Raw genomic sequence first — 21,916 nt, 5'->3', positions numbered from 1 at the left:
TGCAATCATTTAAATATCACAATATACACCAAGAGACTTTCTTTTCTTACCTCAGAATTGTGTCGTAAATAAGGCACTATTTTAATAGCAAAACTCTAAAGACAATTTATATGTATCCAGTGATAGGAAAGTGGTTATATTAAGTATGATATAAACTATGCTATGGAATTTTGTCTTTGTTTTCAAAAAACAAAAAAAGAACTGGGGGTGTGAGGAGTGGAGTCAAGGCAAGAAAACTTCTAGTATTTTATCTGAATTTTCATATTCCCCTGTTTGAATGATTACCCATGTACTTATAATATTTTCTCACTTTCTAAAAGTAGTAACAAAGTAATATGAGAACAAGTTCTAAAAACAGCTCAATATAATGAGGAATTAGTTCATCACTAAGTGGCTGGGAGGAAAGGGGCAAGTAAGGTACTAGGAGAAAGCACATTTAGATTTTAACAAAGGACTAAACTTCCTATTGATAAACAAGTTTTTTATTTCAATTTATTGTACTCATAGCTGAAAACATCCTTATATTTTAAATTATGCAGATGTAGAACCCATAGGGATGCCCAGTAGCAGTTACATACAAGGTCCATCAAACATCCAAAGGGTCTCTGAAACAACCGAGGCCGTTGTCCTGATAGCGTGCACGCTCCCTGCTGTTAACTACCCACCAACGTGAAATCCACAGTGAGCACAGCCAACTGCTCTGGGTGCCGTGCAGCTTTAGGTACTATCCTTATCTTCTCTGAACATTAAATATGACCAAACTTTACAAACACCATTTACCAAGGTGATTTTCTTTTCTTTTCGTTTTGCTTTTTTTTTTCAATGTGGGGAAAATGCTTTCTTCACTAAATGATTTTAAATGGAGGGAAAATGCTTTCTTCACTAAATAAATTTAGTGGTAACAAAGTTTATTCTTTATTTGAAATAGTAAAGCATACATAGTTTAAATCAGATTTCATTAAAATTTTTATGTTAAAAAACTAGAGTGAATGTCAAAGTAAATTTAAGTAACTTCCAAAAGACAACATGCCCAAATTAATTGCTAAGCATTTATAGAACGATTGTTAGCATGTTTGTAAATATCTTGATTTAAAAAAAAAAAAAAAAACTGTGAGGTTTTTGTTTCATCTATTTGGCTTATCTTCCATTAACAATTTACTCCATTTACACAGTATTATCAGCTTCACATTCGTTTCAGTTCAGTATTTTCTGGCTCTCAGGCACTAACACAATGCTAGCCATTTTATACACTTCAAAGAATACTGCCTCTGAGTAAACGAAAATGTTAAAAGTTAACATTTGTGAATAATGCATAAGCTAAAATGTGTGTGTGTGGGGGGTGGGGTTCTTTTTTGTAGACCTACATGAAATAAGAACCTCTATGAAAATATGAGAACCAATTTCACATATGCAAAACATACTTAAAGGTGCATCATCATAAGCCACTAGAAATCATATTTATAAAACAGAATGCACAAAATGATGCAAACTCTAAAGAAATTTTTTAAAATGCTAGGAAAATATTTGACCATTTACCATCACAACGATGGGGAAAAAAACTGACTATGCATTAACAGCATTTCATTTCTAAGAGATGGATAGGGTTCCAATAGGTAACTGTTAAACACATTTCAGTATATCCTACATTTCCAATTATCAATATTATCTTATAATCATGAGCTCATTTCTAAAAATAAAGTCTAATTGACTACAACCAGTTACAGATTTCTTTGTTCCTTCTCCACTCCTGCTTCACTTGACTAGAGAAAAAATGAAGTATCCAATGCAAAATGCAATCATTTAAATATCACAATATACACCAAGAGACTTTCTTTTCTTACCTCAGAATTTTGTCGTAAATAAGACACTATTTTAATAGCAAAACTCTAAAGACAATTTATATGTATCCATTGATAGGAAAGTGGTTATATTAAGTATGATATAAACTATGCTATGGAATATTATATACCACAAAAAATAACAAATATAAAGATGCTGATATGGAACTACTACAGACATTTTGTTGAGGTGAAAAAGCAGTATGATCTCTCATTTTAACTGAAAATGAGGGGGAGGACATGTTATGTTTAGACTTGTTCTGAAAGGATACTGAGAAAATAATAGTGGGAAGTTAGGGGGTTCAGTGAGATGATGATTTCATGGATGCTCTTTAGAAGGTCTATTTATTTATTTTTTATTTTTTTGAGACAGAATCTCAATGTGTCACCACACTGGAGTGTAGTGGTGTGATCTTGGCTCATTGCAACCTCCACCTTCCAGGTTCAAGCAATTCTCCGCCTCAGCCTCCCAAGTAGCTAGGATTATAGCCGCCTGCCACTACACCCGGCTAATTTCTGTATTTTTAGTAGAGACGGGGTTTCACCATCTTGGCCAGACAGGTCTGAACTCCTGACCTTGTGATCCACCCACCTTGGCCTCCCAAAGTGCTGGGATTACAGGTGTGAGCCACCGTGCCTGGCCTATCATTTTTTTAAAACAGAAAAAGTTAACTTTTTTTCTCCCAGACAGCGCCTCACTCTGTCACCCAAGCTGGAGTGCAGTGGTGCGGTCTTGGCTCACCGCAACCTTGCCCCCACCCTGCCAAACCATCCTCCCACCTCAGCCTCCCAAGTAACTGAAACCACAGGTACATACCACCACGCCCCTTTTTTTATTTTTTTTGTATTTTTGGTATAGACGGGATCTCACCACGTTGCCCAGGCTGATCTGGAAGTCCTGGGCTCAAGGCATCTGCCTGCCTCAGCCTTCCAGAGTGCCGGGAGGAAAGTTAACTTTTTAAAAAAGCCACTCACTGACTGCAGAGTAGAAACGTAATCATTCTTAGAGCAAGAAAGACTCGTGATAATCTAGTTTGGCTTTCTCATTATCAAGAATTATGACTTTCTGGCTGGGCGTGTGGCTCACGCCTGTAATCCCAACACTTGGGGAAGCCAGGGTGGGAGGATCAACTGAGCTCAGTTCAAGACCAGCCTGGGCAACACGTGAGACCTTGACTCTGTTAAAAAAAAAAAAAAAAAAAATTAAAAAGAGAATTATGACTTTCCCATTACATGATCCAATAAAGAAAAGCCCAGAAAAGATGAACAGCTAAGTCACAGACAGTTGGTTCCAGAGTTAACTATTCTTTTTTCAAGGTTACACTTTCTACGATTTCATCTTTTGCAGTAAAGGGGTTTCACAGTAGCAAGATGTGATGTGAACTGTGCTAACTGCCAACAAACTAGTATCTACTAACGCATCTCTAAAATAATATTTAAAAATTAAACAATTTTGTTTTGTTTTTGAGAAGGAGTCCCACTTTTTCACCCAGGCTGAAGTGAAGTGGTACGATCTCTGCTCACTGCAACCTCCGCTCCTCTGGGGTTCAAGCCATTCTCCTGCCTCAGCCTCCCGAGTAGCTGGGATTACAGGTGCCCGCCACCATGCCTGGCTAATTTCAGTATTTTTAGTAGAGACGGGGTTTCATCATGTTGGCCAGGCTGGTCTCAAACTCCTGACCTCAGGCAATCCACCCCCCTCGGACTCCCAAAGTGCTAGGATTACAGGCGTGAGCCACCACGCCTGGCAAAAAATTAAACAATGTTAAAGCTGCATTGTAAGAAAAATTAGTTCCAAAAGATATAGGACTGTTGGAGCCCCCTTCTCAGTGCCTGCAGGACGTGGTCCTCAACTTTCCAAGCAGTTACAGGAATGCACAAGTAAAGCAGGAGACAGAAGCAAGATGTGCAGGCAAGACAACCTGCCCAGACACAAGGGAGAGGCCTTACGGCATCCGGACAAACCACAGGGCAGTGCTGTGGGTTTTGCTAAAGTATTTGGACACTCTGGGCCTTGATTTCTTCCTCCACAGGACACTAACACCTCTGCCTCACATAACAGAAGTCAAGATCAATGAGCACACACAAGAAAAGCGCCCTGCAGGAGAACAAATAATGAGTATCACAGCAGATCTCAACGTGGCAAATAAGGAGAGAAACAAACATCCTTAAAAGAAAATGCCCTCTTGATCATGGTGGATAAGCTTTTTGATGTGCTGCTGGATCTGGTTTGCCAGTATTTTATTGAGGATTTTTGCATCGATGTTCATCAGGGATATTGGTCTAAAATTCTCTTTTTTTGTTGTGTCTCTGTCAGGCTTTGGTATCAGGATGATGTTGGCCTCATAAAATGAGTTAGGGAGGATTCCCTCTTTTTCTATTGATTGGAATAGTTTCAGAAGGAATGGTACCAGCTCCTCCTTGTACCAAACCACATGATTATCTCAATAGATGCAGAAAAGGCCTTTGACAAAATTCAACAGCCCTTCACGCTAAAAACTCTCAATAAATTCAGTATTGATGGAACGTATCTCAAAATAATAAGAGCTGTTTATTACAAACCCACAGCCAATATCATACTGAATGGGCAAAAACTGGAAAAATTCCCTTTGAAAACTGGCACAAGACAGGGATGCCCTCTCTCACCACTCCTATTCAACATAGTGTTGCAAGTTCTGGCTAGGGCCATCAGGCAAGAGAAAGAAATAAAGGGTACTCAGTTAGGAAAAGAAGAAGTCAAATTGTCCCTGTGTGCAGATGACATGATTGTATATTTAGAAAACCCCATTGTCTCAGCCCAAAATCTCCTTAAGCTGATAAGAAACTTCAGCAAAGTCTCAGGATACAAAATTAACGTGCAAAAATCACAAGCATTCTTATACACCAGTAACAGACAAACGGAGAGCCAAATCATGAATGAACTTCCATTCACAATTGCTTCAAAGAGAATAAAATACCTAGGAATCCAACTTACAAGGGATGTAAAGGACCTCTTCAAGGAGAACTACAAACCTCTGCTCAGTGAAATAAAAGAGGACATAAACAAATGGAAGAACATACCATGCTCATGGATAGGAAGAATCAATATCATGAAAATGGCCATACTGCCCAAGGTAATTTATAGATTCAATGCCATCCCCATCAAGCTACCAATGAGTTTCTTCACAGAATTGGAAAAAACTGCTTTAAAGTTCATATGGAACCAAAAAAGAGCTTGCATTGCCAAGACAATCCTAAGTCAAAAGAACAAAGCTGGAGGCATCATGCTACCTGACTTCAAACTATACTACAAGGCTACAGTAACCAAAACAGCATGGTACTGGTACCAAAACAGAGATATAGACCAATGGAACAGAACTGAATCCTCAGAAATAATACCACACATCTACAGCCATCTGATCTTTGATAAACCTGAGAAAAACAAGAAATGGGGAAAGGATTCCCTATTTAATAAATGGTGCTGGGATAATTGGCTAGCCATAAGTAGAAAGCTGAAACTGGATCCTTTCCTTACTCCTTATATGAAAATTAATTCAAGATGGATTAGAGACTTAAATGTTAGACCTAATACCATAAAAACCCTAGAAGAAAACCTAGGTAATACCATTCAGGACATAGGCATGGGCAAGGACTTCATGTCTAAAACACCAAAAGCAATGGCAACAAAAGCCAAAATTGACAAATGGGATCTAATTAAACTAAAGAGCTTCTGCACGGCAAAAGAAACTACCATCAGAGTGAACAGGCAACCTACAGAATGGGAGAAAATTTTTGCAATCTACTCATCAGACAAAGGGCTAATATCCAGAACCTACAAAGAACTCAAACAAATTTACAAGAAAAAAACAACCCCATCAAAAAGTGGGCAAAGGATATGAACAGACATTTCTCAAAAGAGGACATTCATGCAGCCAACAGACACATGAAAAAATGCTCATCATCACTGGCCATCAGAGAAATGCAAATCAAAACCACAATGAGATACCATCTCACACCAGTTAGAATGGCAATCATTAAAAAGTCAGAAACAACAGGTGCTGGAGAGGATGTGGAGAAATAGGTACACTTTTACACTGTTGGTGGGATTGTAAACTAGTTCAACCATTATGGAAAACAGTATGGCGATTCCTCAAGGATCTAGAACTAGAAGTACCATATGATCCAGCCATCTCATTACTGGGTATATACCCAAAGGATTATAAATCACGCTGCTATAAAGACACATGCACACGTATGTTTATTGCGGCACTATTCACAATAGCAAAGACTTGGAATCAACCCAAATGTCCATCAGTGACAGACTGGATTAAGAAAATGTGGCATATATACACCATGGAATACTATGCAGCCATAAAAAAGGATGAGTTTGTGTCCTTTGTAGGGACATGGATGCAGCTGGAAACCATCATTCTCAGCAAACTATCGCAAGAACAGAAAACCAAACACCGCATGTTCTCACTCATAGGTGGGAACTGAACAATGAGATCACTTGGACTCGGGAAGGGGAACATCACACACTGGGGCCTATCACAGGGAGGGGGGAGTGGGGAGGGATTGCATTGGGAGTTATACCTGATGTAAATGACGAGTTGATGGGTGCTGATGAGTTGATGGGTGCAGCACACCAACATGGCACAAGTATACATATGTAACAAACCTGCACGTTATGCACACGTACCCTAGAACTTAAAGTATAATTAAAAAAAAAAAAAGAAAGAAAATGCCCTCTGCAGGTTTTAGGCCCTCATTGCTCTTCAGGCACAAGTGCGGGTGCTTCTCCATTGATTTCCCTGGCTTCAGGCCTTGCCTCCCTAGAATCAAACACCCAAACTGCCCCCCACGCATCTCTAAAACCTAAGTCTCATTAATGTGCTTAAAACCCTTTAGCGGCTTTCCAGTCCTCCCTGAGTATGCCTTAGTGTGGCCTACAATGCCCGCCCCCCAGCTCTGTCCCTGATTACCTTCCTCCCAGCTCTGTCCCTGACTACCTTCCTTCCAGCCTTCTCTTCTACTTTGCCCACACCCTTTGCCCACCCCCATTCTGACCACAACCTGTAGCTGAACACCCTGTCTCCATGGTTGGACACCTTTGCCCATGCTGTCCCTCTAACTGGTGACAGTAATGTTAATATGTAAATAGTCCTAAGACTCCCACCCAGTCCAGCACACAGAAACTGATGCTTGCTTGGGGATCCGGAAATAGGATACACACATGGTACTAGAACAGAAGGTAAACCAACTTCTGGGTACAAGGCTATGCGGAAGTGTTCTCAGATGACAGCCACTTTTCTGTGATGCTCCACTGCTTCTCACTTCCCTCACCTCTCCTCCCCGTCATGACAGGGCCACCGCCTGCCCCACGGTTGTCATGGTGACAAACCAAGGACTGACTAACTCCAAAATCATTGACTCCCCTTGGTCCAACTGCATAGGCCCCTCTTCTCTCCAAGAGCAAATGGATTAAAAAGTTAAATGATCTAAATCAGTGAATTTGCATCGTTACAAACAAATGACTCCTTATGGTTCTACCAGGCTTTTTTGAGGAAGATACTTAAACGGTTTAATAGTATTTCAGGCAGGGTAATGCAGGAACCTAAACGTTTCCAAGCAGCATAAGGGAGAAGGTAAGAGTTCACAAGAAAAGACAGCACGTGATCAGGAGGGCTCATCTAGAAAAACGGCATTTTAAGTCAGTTCTCTATTTGCTTGTTTTTCAAGCTGCTCCTAGTATGCCAATTTCTTTGCTACATTTCCAAAGAGCTATACAATCTCCTCTGAGTGAACTCACATTCACCAAAATGTATGTTGACAATGCCTGCTTTTTAACTCACTGTGTTGTTATTTATGTAGCCAATAACTACTGATATAGAAGGAAAGAGGTAAGAAGGAAAACCACAACTTTTAACTAACAGGCTGAGACAGAAAACACAGCATATTTGTTTTGCAGTGCTAACATTTACGACTTAGCTAAAACCGAAGTTCCCTTCTACGGTGGCTTTAGGATTATTTCCACAAATGCTTTGCTATTGCTTCCCTTCAGGAGGTGGAGCCCGATTTCCCTCACCCCAAGAGTGGGCTGGACAAATTCACTATGACCAAAGTCACAGTGTGTGGCTTTGAGACGGTCAGTCACCACAGGCTTTGCCCTTCCTCCCTGCTCTGTCTGGTCAGCAGCTTAGCGGGAAGCCAGCTGCCATGAGGACACGGTATCCCTAAGGAGCCCCGCAAGCGGCCGAGAACTGACTCTCCTGCCAACGGCCAGCACTAACTTCCAGGCTTGTGAATAGGCCAGCCCCGAAGTGGATCCAGATGCCTGCCCCACAGAACTGACCAAGGTAACAAAAACGTATTGCTTTAAGCTCTATTACACAGCAATAAGCAACGAGTATCTTTCTTTCATTCAGTGGAAATTAAGAAACTGGGAGGCCGGGCGCGGTGGCTCAAGCCTGTAATCCCAGCACTTTGGGAGGCCGAGACGGGCGGATCACGAGGTCAGGAGATCTAGACCATCCTGGCTAACACGGTGAAACTCCGTCTCTACTAAAAAATACAAAAAAACTAGCTGGGCGAAGTGGTGGGCGCCTGTAGTCCCAGCTACCCAGGAGGCTGAGGCAGGAGAATGGCGGGAACCCGGGAGGCGGAGCTTGCAGTGAGCTGAGATCCGGCCACCACACTCCAGCCTGGGCGACAGAGCCAGACTCAGTCTCAAAAAAAAAAAAAAAAAAAAAAAGAAACTGGGAAAGTAGCTATCTTGACTGTTCAGATTAACATAATTTAAATGCAGACTGCAATACTGTTTTGTAATCTACTTATTTCCATTAACAAAAAATAATGTTCATAAATATAAGTATGCTAATAAATTAATGATAGACATTAATATACATCATGACCACTTTAAATGGCTGCATAGTATTTCACTGCATTGTTATATTAACGGTTATTTAACAAATGTCCCATATTTAGACATGTAGGCTGTTTCAGTATTTTTCAGTATTATAAGTAACGCCATAAAATCACCTTTCCCATGCATCTTCTCCTATGCATATTAGTTCACTAGAATACATTTTTACATTTCTAAATGTAGAAATTTGTTCTGCTGGATCAGAGGGGACGTATCTTGTTAGACTTTTTTTTTTTGAGACAGAGTCTTGGCCTGTCACCCAGGCTGGAGAGCAGTGGTATGATCTCGGCTCACTGCAATCTCTGCCTGCCAGGATCGAGCGATTCTTCCGCCTCTGCCTCCCGAGTAGCTGGGATTACAGGTGGGCGCCACCACGCTCAGCTAATTTTTTGTATTTTTAGTAGAGATGGGGTTTCACCACATTGGCCAGGCTGCTCTGGAACTCCTGACCTCAAGTGACCTGCCAGCCTCCACCTCCCAAAGTGCTCGGATTACAGGTGTGAGCCACCATGCCTGGCCTTGTTAGACTCTTGATAAACCTGTTATAACCAACCCTAGGTGGGTTATGCCCAGTGTCTGTACGTATGCCCTCAGCAGCAGCAGGCATTACCGCCTGTAATTTGACCACCACCAAAGGTGATGGGCTATGGAAAGCATGGCTTCTCCTTCATGCTGACAAATGGTAAAGGGTGGCATTTGGAGGCCTGAAGAGAACAGAGGCATGCAGAAAGCAGTTGCTTTAAAGGCAGTATACAACACAGGTCACAGTCAAAGAATAAGATGCCCCACTTCCAAATTCCTAGGTGCCTACATTCTATAATAGAAGAATTAAAGAAAAGTCACAGAGGGAAGCTCCTTACAGCTTTTGCAAGAACTTCTTTTGAGGCTATTCTACAGTCTTATGAGACCATCTATTTTTTAACCTTTTAAAGATCCTAGCTGGCGATTCGCACTGTAACTCAAGAAAATCAGCACACATTCAAGTGGTCAAAGCCAAGTAGGGGATATGATGAGGCAAGCCAGATGCCTAAGGCACAAATTTAAGGAGGCATTCACTCTCAGGGATGTGCCACTGCAGAGTCAGCCTGTGCATGAACCTGACAGTGTCTCCTTAAATTTTGTATCGTACTTTACCCACTTCCCTGTACGCCCAGATTTAATGTCCAAAGAAAATGAGACAATTAGTCTCAAGTCTCACTCCTTCCATTCTGCTTGGTTTCTATTTTTAAAAATCGGTTGAATTCCTGGCCGGGCATAGTGGCTCACGCCCGTAATCCCAGCACTTTAGGAGGCTGAGGTGGGTGGATCATCTGAGGTCAGGAGTTCGAGACCAGCCTGGCCCACACGGTGAAACCCCCGTCTTTACTAAAAATACAAAAATTAGCCGGGCGCAGTGGCGGGTGCCTGTAATCCCAGCTACTCGGGAGGCAGAGGCAGGAGCATTGCTTGAACCTGCCAGGCGGAGGTTGCAGTGAGCCGAGATCGCGCCACTGCACTCCAGCCTGGGCGACAAGAGCAAAACTCTACCTCAGAAAAACAAAAAAAAAGAATTCTTGACCTTATCTGTAGCAGGGAACTACAGTCTTCTGCTCCTACATGTACAGGATACAGCATAACTGTATTCAAGGGAACAAATACAGTGTTGCTAAATAATACCAGTCCTGACAGTCAATCAACATTTTCAGAGTCAGTCTGGGGTTGGGTAGTGGCAAGCCTGGAGTTCCAGCTCCTCAGGAGGCTGAGGCAGGAGAATCGCTGGAGACCAGGAGTTTGAGGCTGCTGTGCACTACGATCATGCCTGTGAATAGCTACCGCACTCCAGCCTGGGGTACACAGTGAGGCCCTGTCTCTTAAACGGAAAAAAAAAAAAAAGAAGAAGAAAAAAAGGAACTAATTTGATCTTAGAAAATATTGACTTGGCCGGGCGCGGTGGCTCAAGCCTGTAATCCCAGCACTTTGGGAGGCCGAGACGGGCAGATCACGAGGTCAGGAGTTCGAGACCATCCTGGCTAACACGGTGAAACCCCGTCTCTACTAAAAAATACAAAAAAACTAGCCACGCGAGGTGGCGGGCGCCTGTAGTCCCGGCTACTCGGGAGGCTGAGGCAGGAGAATGGTGTAAAAACCCGGGAGGCAGAGCTTGCAGTGAGCTGAGATCCGGCCACTGCACTCCAGCCTGGGCGACACAGCGAGACTCCGTCTCAAAAAAAAAAAAAAAAGAAAATATTGACTTTATTTGATGCCAGATCTGTAAGAAAAAGTTTTTATGTTCCACTGCAATGTATATGGAGCATTATACTAACACATGCATTACATGCATGCTTTTAAAAACAAAATAGCATAAAATGTTTTAAAATATTCTAGGTAATCTAGGTAATCCCTTCAATTATATAATAGAAGGCAGTTTTACAAAGCTAAGCAATCAAGTTCTTATCATCTTAACAATCTAGACCTATCAAAGGGGAGGAATTAAAACTAGAGTAAATGAGGTCAAGCACGGTGGCTCACACCTGTAATCCCAGCACTTTGGGAAGTTGAGGCGGGCAGACCACTTGAGGCCAGGAGTTCAAGGTCAGCAAGGCCAACATGGCAAAACCCCATCTCTACTAAAAACACAAGAAAAATTAGCTGGGCAAGGTGGTGGCGCCTGTAATCCCAGCTACTCAGGAGGCTGAGACAGGAGAATCACTTGAATTCAGAAGATGGAGGTGGCAGTGAGATCGCACCACTGTACTCCAGGCACTCCAGCCTAGGTTACAGAGGGAGACTGTCTCAAAAAAACAAAACAAAACAAAACAAAACAAAACAACAGTAATTGGTTTTGGTAGGCCCTAGAGTATCCTCATTCCATAAGGCCAGTAACACCCTAATACCAAACCAGACAAAGACATCACAAAAACTCCACAAACTGATGTCCCTTATCAAAACAGATGCAAAAATCCTGAACGAAATATCAACAAGCTCAATCTAACAATGTATACAAAGAATTACGCATCACAATCAAGTGGGATTTATCCCAGATATGCAAGACAGGCTCAATATTCTAAAATGACTTAATATGATCCATCATATCCACAGGCTGCAGAAGGAAAATCACATGTAACATTAACAGATACAGAAAAAGCATCTGACAAAACCCAACATTCATTCACAATAAAAACTCTGCAATCTAGGAATAGAGGGGAATTTCCCCAATATGATAAAGAATATCTACCAAAAAACCCACCAAACATCATACTTAATGATGAGAAACTCAAAGCTTCCCCACTAAGATTGAGAACAAGGCAAGTTTTCACCATTCCTTTTCAACTATAATCCTACCTAATGCAGTAAGACAATAAAACGCATTGCTTTCTGACGGTCTTAGAAAAGAAAAAAGAAGGAAAAAAAAGGCATACACATCAGAAAGGAAGAAATAAAACTGTCTTTGGCTGCAAATGAAATGATTATCTGTGCAGAAAATTCCAAAGATCAACCAAAAACCCCTCCTGGAATTAAGAAGTGGTTATAGCAAGATTTCAGGACATAAGGTTAATATACATAAAAGTCAACTGCTTCTCTACCCATAAGCAATGAACTGGAATTTGAAACTGAAACACAACACCATTCACATTAGCACCTCCCAAAAATAAACACTTAGGTATAAATCTAACAAAACATGTATAAGGTATATATAAGGAAAACTATATAACCAATGAAAGAAAAAAAAGAACTAAACAAATTAAGAGATATTCCATATTCATGGATAGGAAGGCTCAACACTGTCAAGATTTTAGTTCTTCCCAACTTCATCTACCAACTCAACGCAAGCCCAATCAAAATTCCAACAGGTTTTGTGTCTGTGTGTGTGTGTGAATATCAACAAACTGCCTCTTATGGAGAGGCAAAAGATCCAGAAGAGCCAACACAATACTAAAGAAGAAGGAAGTCGAAGGACTTACACTGCCAGACATCAATGCTTCCTATGGTTGGGCGCGGTGGCTCACGCCTGTAACCCCAGCACTTTGGGAGGCCAAGGCAGGCAGATCACTTCAGGTCAGGAGTTCAAGACCAGCCTGGCCAACATGGTAAAATCCCGTTTCTACTAAAAATACAAAAATTAGCCAGGTATGGTGGCACATGCCCATAATCCTAGCTACTCAGGATGCTGAGGTAGAAGAATCACTTGAATCCAGAAAGCAGAGGTTGCAGTGAGCCAAGATCATACCACTGCACTCCAGCCTGGACAACAGGAGACTCCGTCTCAAATTTTAAAAAGTTTAGTACATACACTAAGTATTATACTTTACTATAAATCTACAGTAATCAAGATGGTATGGTATTGACAAAAGAGAGAGAGATCAGTGGAGGAGAGAATAAAGCCATAACAGAGTTTAGAAATGGACCCATAAAGGCCAGACACGGGGGCTCATGCCTGTAATCCCAGCACTTTGGGACACCGAAATTGGCAGATCACGAGGTCAGGAGTTTAAGACCAGCCAGACCAACATGGTGAAACCTTGTCTCTACTAAAACTACAAAAAGTAGCCAGGTGTGATGGTGCACACCTGTAATCCTAGCTACTTGGGAGGCTGAGGCCAGAGCACTGCTTGAACCCAGGAGGCAGAGGTTGCAGTGAGCCGAGATTGCGCCACTGCACTCCAGCCTGGGAGACACAGCGAGACTCCGTCTCAAAAAAACAAAAGAGAAATAGATCCATAAAAATATAGCCAACTGATCTTTGACAAAGGAGAAAAGGCAGGCATTCAATGGAGTCGGGGAATGTCTTTTCAGAAACGGTGCTAACGACATCCACAAACAAAAAAACTTCAAAAATTAAAAATCTAGACACAGATTTTATACCCTTCACAAAAATTAACTCAAAATGTATCAGAGACCTAAACGTAAAATACAAAATTATAAAACTACTAGAATATACGAGAAAATTTAGGTTACCCTGGCTTTGATAATGACTTTTTAGATACAAGGCCAGAAGCAAGAGCCATGAAAAAAACACTGGCGAGTTGGACTTCATTAAAATTCAATAGTTATCCAATGTCACAAATGTACCACACAGACACAAGATGTAAATAACAAAGGAACAGCGTACAGCTGAGGGGAGGTTTTGAGGACTCTACAGTTTCCCATCAATTATTCTGTAAACCTTAAACCACTCTAAAAAAAAAATAGCCTATTAATTGATAAAAAATAAAGTAAAAAGAAATGAGCTGTCAAGCCATGAAAAGAGCCTTAAATGCATATTACTAAGTGAAAGAAACCAATCTGAAAAGATTATATAGTGTATGACTCCAACTATATGACATTGTGTAAGAGGCTAGAGTAGAAACAGTAAAAAGAGCAGTGGTTGCCAGGTGTTACAGGGATGGGAAGGACGGATGAACATGAGAGCAATGAGGATTTCTTTCTTTTTTAAAAGAGTGTCACTCTTGCCGCCTAGGCTGGAGTACAATGGCGCAATTTCAGCTCACTGCAATCTCTGCCTCTCGGGTTCAACCAATTCTCCTGCCTCAGCCTCCTGAGTAGCTGGGATTACAGGCACCTGCCACCACGCCCAGCTAATTTTTCTATTTTTAGTCGAGACAACAGTTTCACCATGTTGGCCAGGCTGGTCTCTAACTCTTGACTCCAGGTGATCCACCCTCCTTGGCCTTCCAAAGTGCCAGGCCTCCTTCTTTTTTCTTTTCTTTTTTTTTTTTGGAGACAGAGTCATGCTCTGCCACGCAGGCTGGAATGCAGCGACACAATCCAGGCTCACTGCAACCTCCACCACCGGGACTCAAGCAATTCTTCTGCCTCAGCCTCCCATGCCCAACTAATTTTTTGTATTTTTAGTAGAGACGGGGTTTCACCATGTTGGCCAGGCTGGTCTCAAACTCCTGACTGCCTGCCTCGGCCTCCTAAAGTGCTGGGATTACAGGCGTGAGCCACCGCACCTGGCCAGCACTGAGGATTTCTAGGGCAGTGACACTCTTCTACATAATGCTGTAACGATAGATATATGTCATCACATATTCTTCAAAACCTACACAATGCACAACACACAGTGTGAGCCTGAATGTACACTATGGACTTCAATTAATAATAACACATCAACACTGGTTTATCCATTGTAACCAATGATCCACATTAATGCCAGATGCTAGTAACAGAGAAAAGTGAGGTGAGGGAGACTAGGCATATGGGAACCCTACCCTCTGCTTGATTGTAAACCTGAAACTGCTCTAAAAAATAATTTTTTTAAAAAAAGCACTGGACAAACATTAAAGTGATCTTAATTCTACTCCCACTATTGTCAGAACTATCTACGAAAAGTTACAAATTTTCAGTTCCTCTGGTCTACAAACTTTTCTATACCCATATCCATCCCTAGCTTCTTTAAGTCTCAAAATCCTTCCCATTGCCTGCTCACACTCAGTTCTCCCCACTCTCGGGTATCCTCCAAGACTCTGAAAGTTATGCCACTCCTGTCTTCCCTACATTTTTAACGCCCTCACTTCCCAGTCTATAAACTTGTTTCCCCCGTCCCCCAAAACAAACAAAACTCTTCCGAGACCCCCAATTTCCCTCTATCATCCAATCTTCTGGTTCTTTTCAAAAAAGGTCTACCCTGTTGCCTCGCCCCTGCCTTGTTTTTTAAGAGATGGCGTCCTGCTGTGTTGCCTAGGCTGGGGTGCTACGGCATGATCACAGCTCACTGCAGCCTCGAGCTCCCGCACGCCAGCCATCCTCCCGCCCCAGCCTTCGGTGTGGCGGATTACAGGCGTGTGCCACAGCATCCGGCCTGCGGTCGGCCCTGTTTCTGACTTTCCATCTGCTCTTCAATGTGCTATGCTCTTGACTTCCAACTCTGACTACCCTACAGAATATGCTCAAATCACCCAATTCTTCCCAGCTCCGCAGCCAGTGGGCTCTGTGTCTGTGCAGCACTTGGCACTGCCTGTCACTCCTCCCTCCTTGAGATTCACTCCCGGGACACCGCTGTCCTCCACTCTAGGAGGTGTGACTCTTTTGTAAGCCCCGCCCCCAACCCCCACACGTATTAAACGTTGCAGTACCTCACGAGTCCCACCCTGTCCCAAACTCCAAGCCCTCTTAGGGAACTGTGTTCCAAGCCACCAGTCTGTTGATAACCCCCAAATCTGCATCTCTAGCCCAGACTGCTTCCTGTGTCTGTCCCACAGGAACCCAGGCATTCAGTCAACAACCACTCCCTGCTTCTTGAAGAAGCTACCCCTGCTCACAGGTGCACCTAGTCTGCTCCATTTGAACTAAGCCTCCAAGACCCCCTCAGAGTGAGCTTATCAGCTGGAAACATGACCCAGGCCAATCAGACTTTCCTCTCCTGAAAATTGGTAATTATGATCAAACTTTCTTGACGCTTAAGCTAGGAAACCATGTGTGTGAAATGGAGAAAGCCAGTCTGCAGAGCCAGGAATGAAGGAGACAAAGAAGGGGGTACACCCAGCTACCGGAGAAAGACAAGCGGCTCCTGTGGTGGTGACATGCTGTCTGGGTGTTTCTGACCTTGCTATTCCGTCAGACACACCTATCCTTTCATAAACCTGTTTTTGTTTCTTTTTGTTTTGCCTACTAAGCCAGTTTTAGTCCATTTCTGTACCTAAAATCAGATTACCCCAAGATATTCTTCTATACACTACCAAGAAAAACATACCACCAATTAAACTGTACCATGCTATCAGTGTGTATCCTGATGTCAGAAATATTTAAAGGTAGAAATCAGTGTGACTTAAAAAATTAAATTTCAGGCTGAGTATGGTGGCTCACGCCTGTAATCCCAGCACTTTGGGAGGCCGAGGCAGGCGGATCACCTGAGGTCAGGGCCAGCCTGACCAACATGGAGAAACCCCATCTCTACTGAAAATACAAAATTAGCCGGGCGTGGTGGCACATGCCTGTAAACCCAGCTACTCGGGAGGCTGGGGCAGGAGAATCGTTTGAACCCAGGAGGCGGAGGTTTGCGGTGAGCTGAGATCCAGCCATTGCACTCCAGCCTGGGCAACACTGCACTCCAGCAGGAGCGAAACTCCGTTTCAAAAAAAACAAAACAAAACAAAAATTCAACTTTTATTTTAGATTCAGGGGGTACCTATGCAGGTTTGTTACAAGAATATACTGCATGACGCTGAGGTTTGGGGTACGAAGGACCCCATCACCCAGGGGGTGAGCGTAGTAACCAACAGGTAGTTCAGTTCCCCAGTCCTTTCCCCTGTCCCTCTTTTTCCTCCTCTAGTAGTCCCTGGTGTCTATCGTCCCCATCTTTATGTCCATGTGTAATCAATGTTTAGCTCCCCAAAGTGACTCTGAATCAATGGAATCCAATCTACACCTACTCCACACACCCCCGACTCCACAAACCTGAATGCCTTCTTGTCTTCCACCCATCCTTCAGGGCTAAGCTCCAAACTACTTTACTTTTTCTGAATCAGGATCAAGCGAAATTTAGAATGTAGCAATTACTCTCTATTGTTATTTAATTTTTAATTGCTTAAGTCTTATCTGCCCAGCAAGATTATAAACTTCTTCAAGCCAGACTTGTCGTACACAGATCTATACAAATAATAAGTACTAAAAGTATTTAACTTGAAAAAAGAAAAAGGTTATTCGACAGATGGTAACTACTCCATTTTCCACTAAGCTCCAGAAAGGGAAGATTTCAAATAATAATTTAAGACGTGAGAAAAGAGTAACTATAACTTCTCATTTTTCCAACAAGGGAAGGGACTTACGTGGCAGTCAAAGAGAATTCAGGAAAATAAGCATATGTAGGTGCTCAACATAATTAGTTGTCAGGAAACAAAATTAAAACCACAAAGAAACTACCTCCTCACTAAAATTAAAGGGCTTGCAATATCAAGTGTTGGCAAAGATGTGGAAACCTGGACACCTTCAGACGCTGTGGACATGCGACATAGGGAAACTGTGGCAGCGGTGCGCACAACAGCTGAACATACATTTAACCGAGGACCCAGCACAAGAGTATTAGGTGCACCAAAAGGCACACACGCCAAATGCCTGTAAGAAAACAGAATAAACCATGGTGCGTTCACACAAAGCGCAGTGCCGTGCACAGAGGCGGGTGGAATCCGCCTCTAAGACAGAAGCCAAGCCAAACAAGCCAGGCACAAAGGACAAGCGGCAAGTGGCTCCATGACCCTGAAGTTCAACAGGTAACGCTAATCTACAGTAACGGAGGTCAGGAGGACAGTCACCTTTGTGGGGCTGGAATACAGACATACCCGGCATAATGACCTTTCAGTCTGTCAACAACAGACCACATAAACACCGTGGTACCATAAGATTATAATTTGTATTTTTACTGTATCTATGTTTGGATGCACAAATATTCACCACTGCATTAAGAGTTGCCTACAGTATTCAGTACAGAAACACGCTGTCCAGGAGGGTAGCACAGGAGCAACTGGCTGTACCAAGCCGCTAGGTGTGTAGTGGGCAACACCAGCTAGGTGTGTGTTAAGTGCACTCTGATGGTCCCACAACAACCAATTGGCCTAGTGACAGTGTCCCCCTCTTTAAGTCACACATGACTGTAATTAAAGGGTGAGAGTGCAAGGGAGCCTCTGGAATGCTGGGAATGGTCTTCCTTTGATGTGAGTGGTATTCCCTCTACAGGAGAGTGTCCATATGCAAAAATCCTTCAAGCTGTACATACAGCTGGGTCCCCACCCAGATTCCTTAACCAGGCCAGGGCACCCATGCCCCAGCTGCTGCCAGTTGCTACTAAGGGCTCTTTACTGCCACTCTCTCCCAGAAGAATGGCCCTCGGCTCAGGGTCAGCAGTGCAACACTCCCACCCTCATCCCGGGGCGGGGGGGAACCTACAGCCACCAGCCCCTCTGCAGCAATTAGGGCCAACTGTGGCAAGCTCCTGGTGAGATGGGGCTAAAGCTAGCCTCCAGCTGAGACGCCCTTCCTCTTCAATTTCACTTGCACAAGGATCTCCTTAGCGCTTGTGAAGCTGACTGTATCTTACCTTATACCCCAATAAAAAGTGTTTTGTTTTTAAAGGGGTGATTGTTTCACACAGCTCAGGGTATCTTCCTTTGAGATTCTGATCAACAGATAAGAAACCTCACTCCCTCAGAGCAGAGATGCACTCCTTGGTGAAAACGGACCAACAACCATGGCCCGTGGGGTGTTCATGCCCGCAACAGAGGCCGCGCCGCGCTATGAAAATGGCATGGAGTCTCAGGTGGTCTGCCACTAGCTTGCTGTGTGAATGTGCACTCGTTCAAATGCTCTGCAGCTCACCTTCCCAACTTGTAAGCAAGGAAATTTGGTCCAGAGATTCTCGGAAGTCTCTTCTAACCGGAGAAATCCTTTGATCTCTTAAGAAATTTTCATTAACGTGGAAGCCCCTAGGTGCTACCACGCCCACCCTGTAACCGCACAGTACTTAGTTGTGGAGCACAGCGACTTGCAAGCAATCACCATCACACAAACCTCAAAGCTTAAAAAGGATCGGCACACTTCTCTCCCAACTCTTGACCCAGGTTCCCTTCTACCCTCAGAAACTACCAAACACAGCACCATGGCACAATCTTAACAGCAGTTCCTCCTTGGCCTGCCAGCATCCACTCCGCGTTACGTGCCTACCTGGTGGTTGTGATATACAGAATATACTGACAAACAACAAAAACTAGGTGAAGCAATTTAAAGAATATTTCAGAAATGATGGGAAGGGGTGGGAAGGGAGGGGCGGGAGCAAGACCACACAGCATTCAAAGACTTAGCGGTTCCAGTGAACCAACCGATGCCCGTCTTCAGGGACAGACAGCTGGAAATTCTAGACTAGAACAGAGGCGTCATGGTTTGCCTACCCTTATTCTAAACAATGACCATGCGAACAACTTATGGCCCATCACAACAGATACAAGTCCGGAGTCTCTCCACAGTTTCCGGGAGGCTGGTAGCGAATAATTGCCCTGGTCTTGGATTCAAACACGTGGCTATTCATGAGGCGTTCTGCTTCCACTTCAGAGATTATCGACATCAGCAAATGCGCGCCGTTCACCTTCTACAACCGAAAACGCCCTTCAGGTGGCATTCGAAAAGCAGCCACTCCCTGATGCCATGCGGGAGCGAGCACGGAAAGCCCCATTTCTGAAAGCAAACACCCAGAAAGGGTAAGTTCACCTTGGGTGGCACAAAGCATGCCAGGGTTCCCCGGCCGCCTGCATGGAAGGGAGCCACGGCCAGCGCGCCCGGGTCCCGAAGCACAGCGGACAGGCAAGGCCCCCACGGGCGCGGCCTCCAGTTCCAGCCAGGGAGGCCCCGAGTCCAGCCCTAAGTCCTAGGCAGAGTCCTGGCCCCAAGTCTCGGCCCCGAATCCAACCCCGAGTCCTTGCCGGGGCTGACCCGAGATCCGGCGAGGAAGCCCCGAGTCCCGGCCAGGGAGGCCCCGAGTCCAGCCCCGAGCCCCGGCCGCGCAGGTCCCGAGCCGAAGGAGCCCCGCCAACCCGGGCCTCACCTTCCTGCTCGCGCCGCCAAGAGACACCTTGGGCCGCGTCTTGAAGTCGCCTTCGAAGCTGAACATCCTGGCAGCCTAGCCCATGTGCGGACGGCGCCGCCGCGGAAGCAGCCGGGCGGGCGGGGCACGGGGCGGGCTGGGAGGCTCTCGGCGCCCGCCCGCCCGGCCCAGGGCAGCGAGGACGCGGCGGCCGGGAGGCGACCCGAGCCCGCCCCCGGGCTGTACCCTCCCAGCCCTGCCCTGGGGCGGGAGGGGCGGCAACACTGGAGGGGCGGCCCTGCCTCGCCTGCCCCTCATCCACGCCGGCCACTGCTCCGGCCGCTGCAGGGGCGCCCAGCGGGCAGCAAACCCGGCGCTTGCACCTGGAACTGCCGCCTCGGGAGGGAAGATGGCGGTCAGCCGTCACTGCGTGCGCGGCCCTGCAGACGTGCGCGCCTCCGCCATCGACGGCACGGCGCTCTTCCCGGCGGCTCCGCCAGCGTGCGCGGCCCCGCAAGGCGCGCTGGAGCCTGGGGAGGAGGGCGGTGACCTGGGCACGCGGCGGAGTGGGCGGGGCCTGGTGCGTGCGGGGGGCGCGGCGGGGGGCGCGGCGGGGGGCGCGGCGGGGGGCGCGGCGGGGGGCGCGGCGGGGGGCGCGGCGGGGGGCGCGGCGGGGGGCGCGGCGGGGGGCGCGGCGGGGGGCGCGGCGGGGGGCGCGGCGGGGGGCGCGGCGGGGGGAGGGAGGTTTTGGGTGCGGGGCGGGATGCAGGGAAGGCGGAGTGCGAGGCGTGGGCCGGGGTGGGGTGCACGGCAGGGTGCGTGGTGCAGGGTGGGGTGCAGGGGTCGGCACCCGGAGCGGCCAATCTGGTGCCAGACTCGAGTGAGTGAGGCGGGAAAGGAGCAGCTAGGCCCAGCCCGTCTGTTTACACCCCACCTGTTCTATGTCTATGACACGCACAGACGGACGTAAATATTTACCATGTACACAGACATGCGCAGATTTGCCTCATACATACACAGCACACATATGCATCAATATACACACACAGCATCAATACATATCAATATGTATCATGTACACATACCTGTGTATGCATAAATATGCTCCTGGACTTACCATGGGGCTTTGTCCTGATAAACCCATCGTAAGATGAAAATATTGTAAGTTGCAAATGTATTTAATACTACAATAAACCCATCACAAAGTCAGAAAATTGTGAGTTGAGCCATTTTAAGTTGGGAACCACCTATACATAAACATGTGTCTTGTTATACGTATACATAAATAATCTCTCATATACATGTGCATATACATATATATCATACACGATTGAAGCCAATTTCTAAAAATTGATTTTTGGTTGTATACAAGGTATGCAACAGATTTCATAGACACATTGTGAAATGACTACCCTCTTTGTGTTTGTTTGTGAGGGTAAAATCTACTCTTGGCAAAATTTCAACACACAGTATGATACCATCTACAGTCCTCCTGCGGCTGAGCACGGTGGCTCACGTCGGTAATCCCAGCACTCTGGTAGGCCAAGGCGGGTGGATCACCTGAGGTCAGAAGTTCGAGACCAGTCTCGCTAACATGGTGAAACCCCATCTCTACCAAAAATACAAAAATTAGGCCAGCGTGGTGGTGCGCACCTGTAGTCCAAGCTACTCTGGAGGCTGAGGCAGAAG

The 21,916-nt window shown here is 45.1% G+C and overlaps 1 protein-coding gene across 4 annotated transcripts in view; it reads right to left on the bottom strand.

The window, feature by feature from the left end:
• Positions 1-20,649, bottom strand: part of UBE3C (ubiquitin protein ligase E3C) — a 139,413-nt gene extending 118,764 nt beyond the window's left edge. For 2 of the 4 annotated variants that reach the window (XM_077997821.1, XM_077997822.1), the window contains exons 1-2: positions 20,249-20,649; positions 19,599-19,881 (exon numbers count right to left, since the gene is read on the bottom strand). In XM_077997821.1, coding sequence (XP_077853947.1) covers positions 19,599-19,640 — 42 coding nt within the window. In that variant the 5' untranslated portion in view covers positions 19,641-19,881; positions 20,249-20,649. The remainder of the gene's footprint in view (positions 1-19,598; positions 19,882-20,248) is intronic. The other 2 variants (XM_015135374.3, XM_028846526.2) reach the window with 1 other exon arrangement.
• Positions 20,650-21,916: the final 1,267 nt, after the last annotated feature.

This window comes from Macaca mulatta, chromosome 3 (genome assembly GCF_049350105.2).
Source record: "Macaca mulatta isolate MMU2019108-1 chromosome 3, T2T-MMU8v2.0, whole genome shotgun sequence".
NCBI classification, from domain to species: Eukaryota; Metazoa; Chordata; class Mammalia; order Primates; family Cercopithecidae; genus Macaca; species Macaca mulatta.
This window is presented reverse-complemented; position numbering and strand designations above follow the sequence as displayed.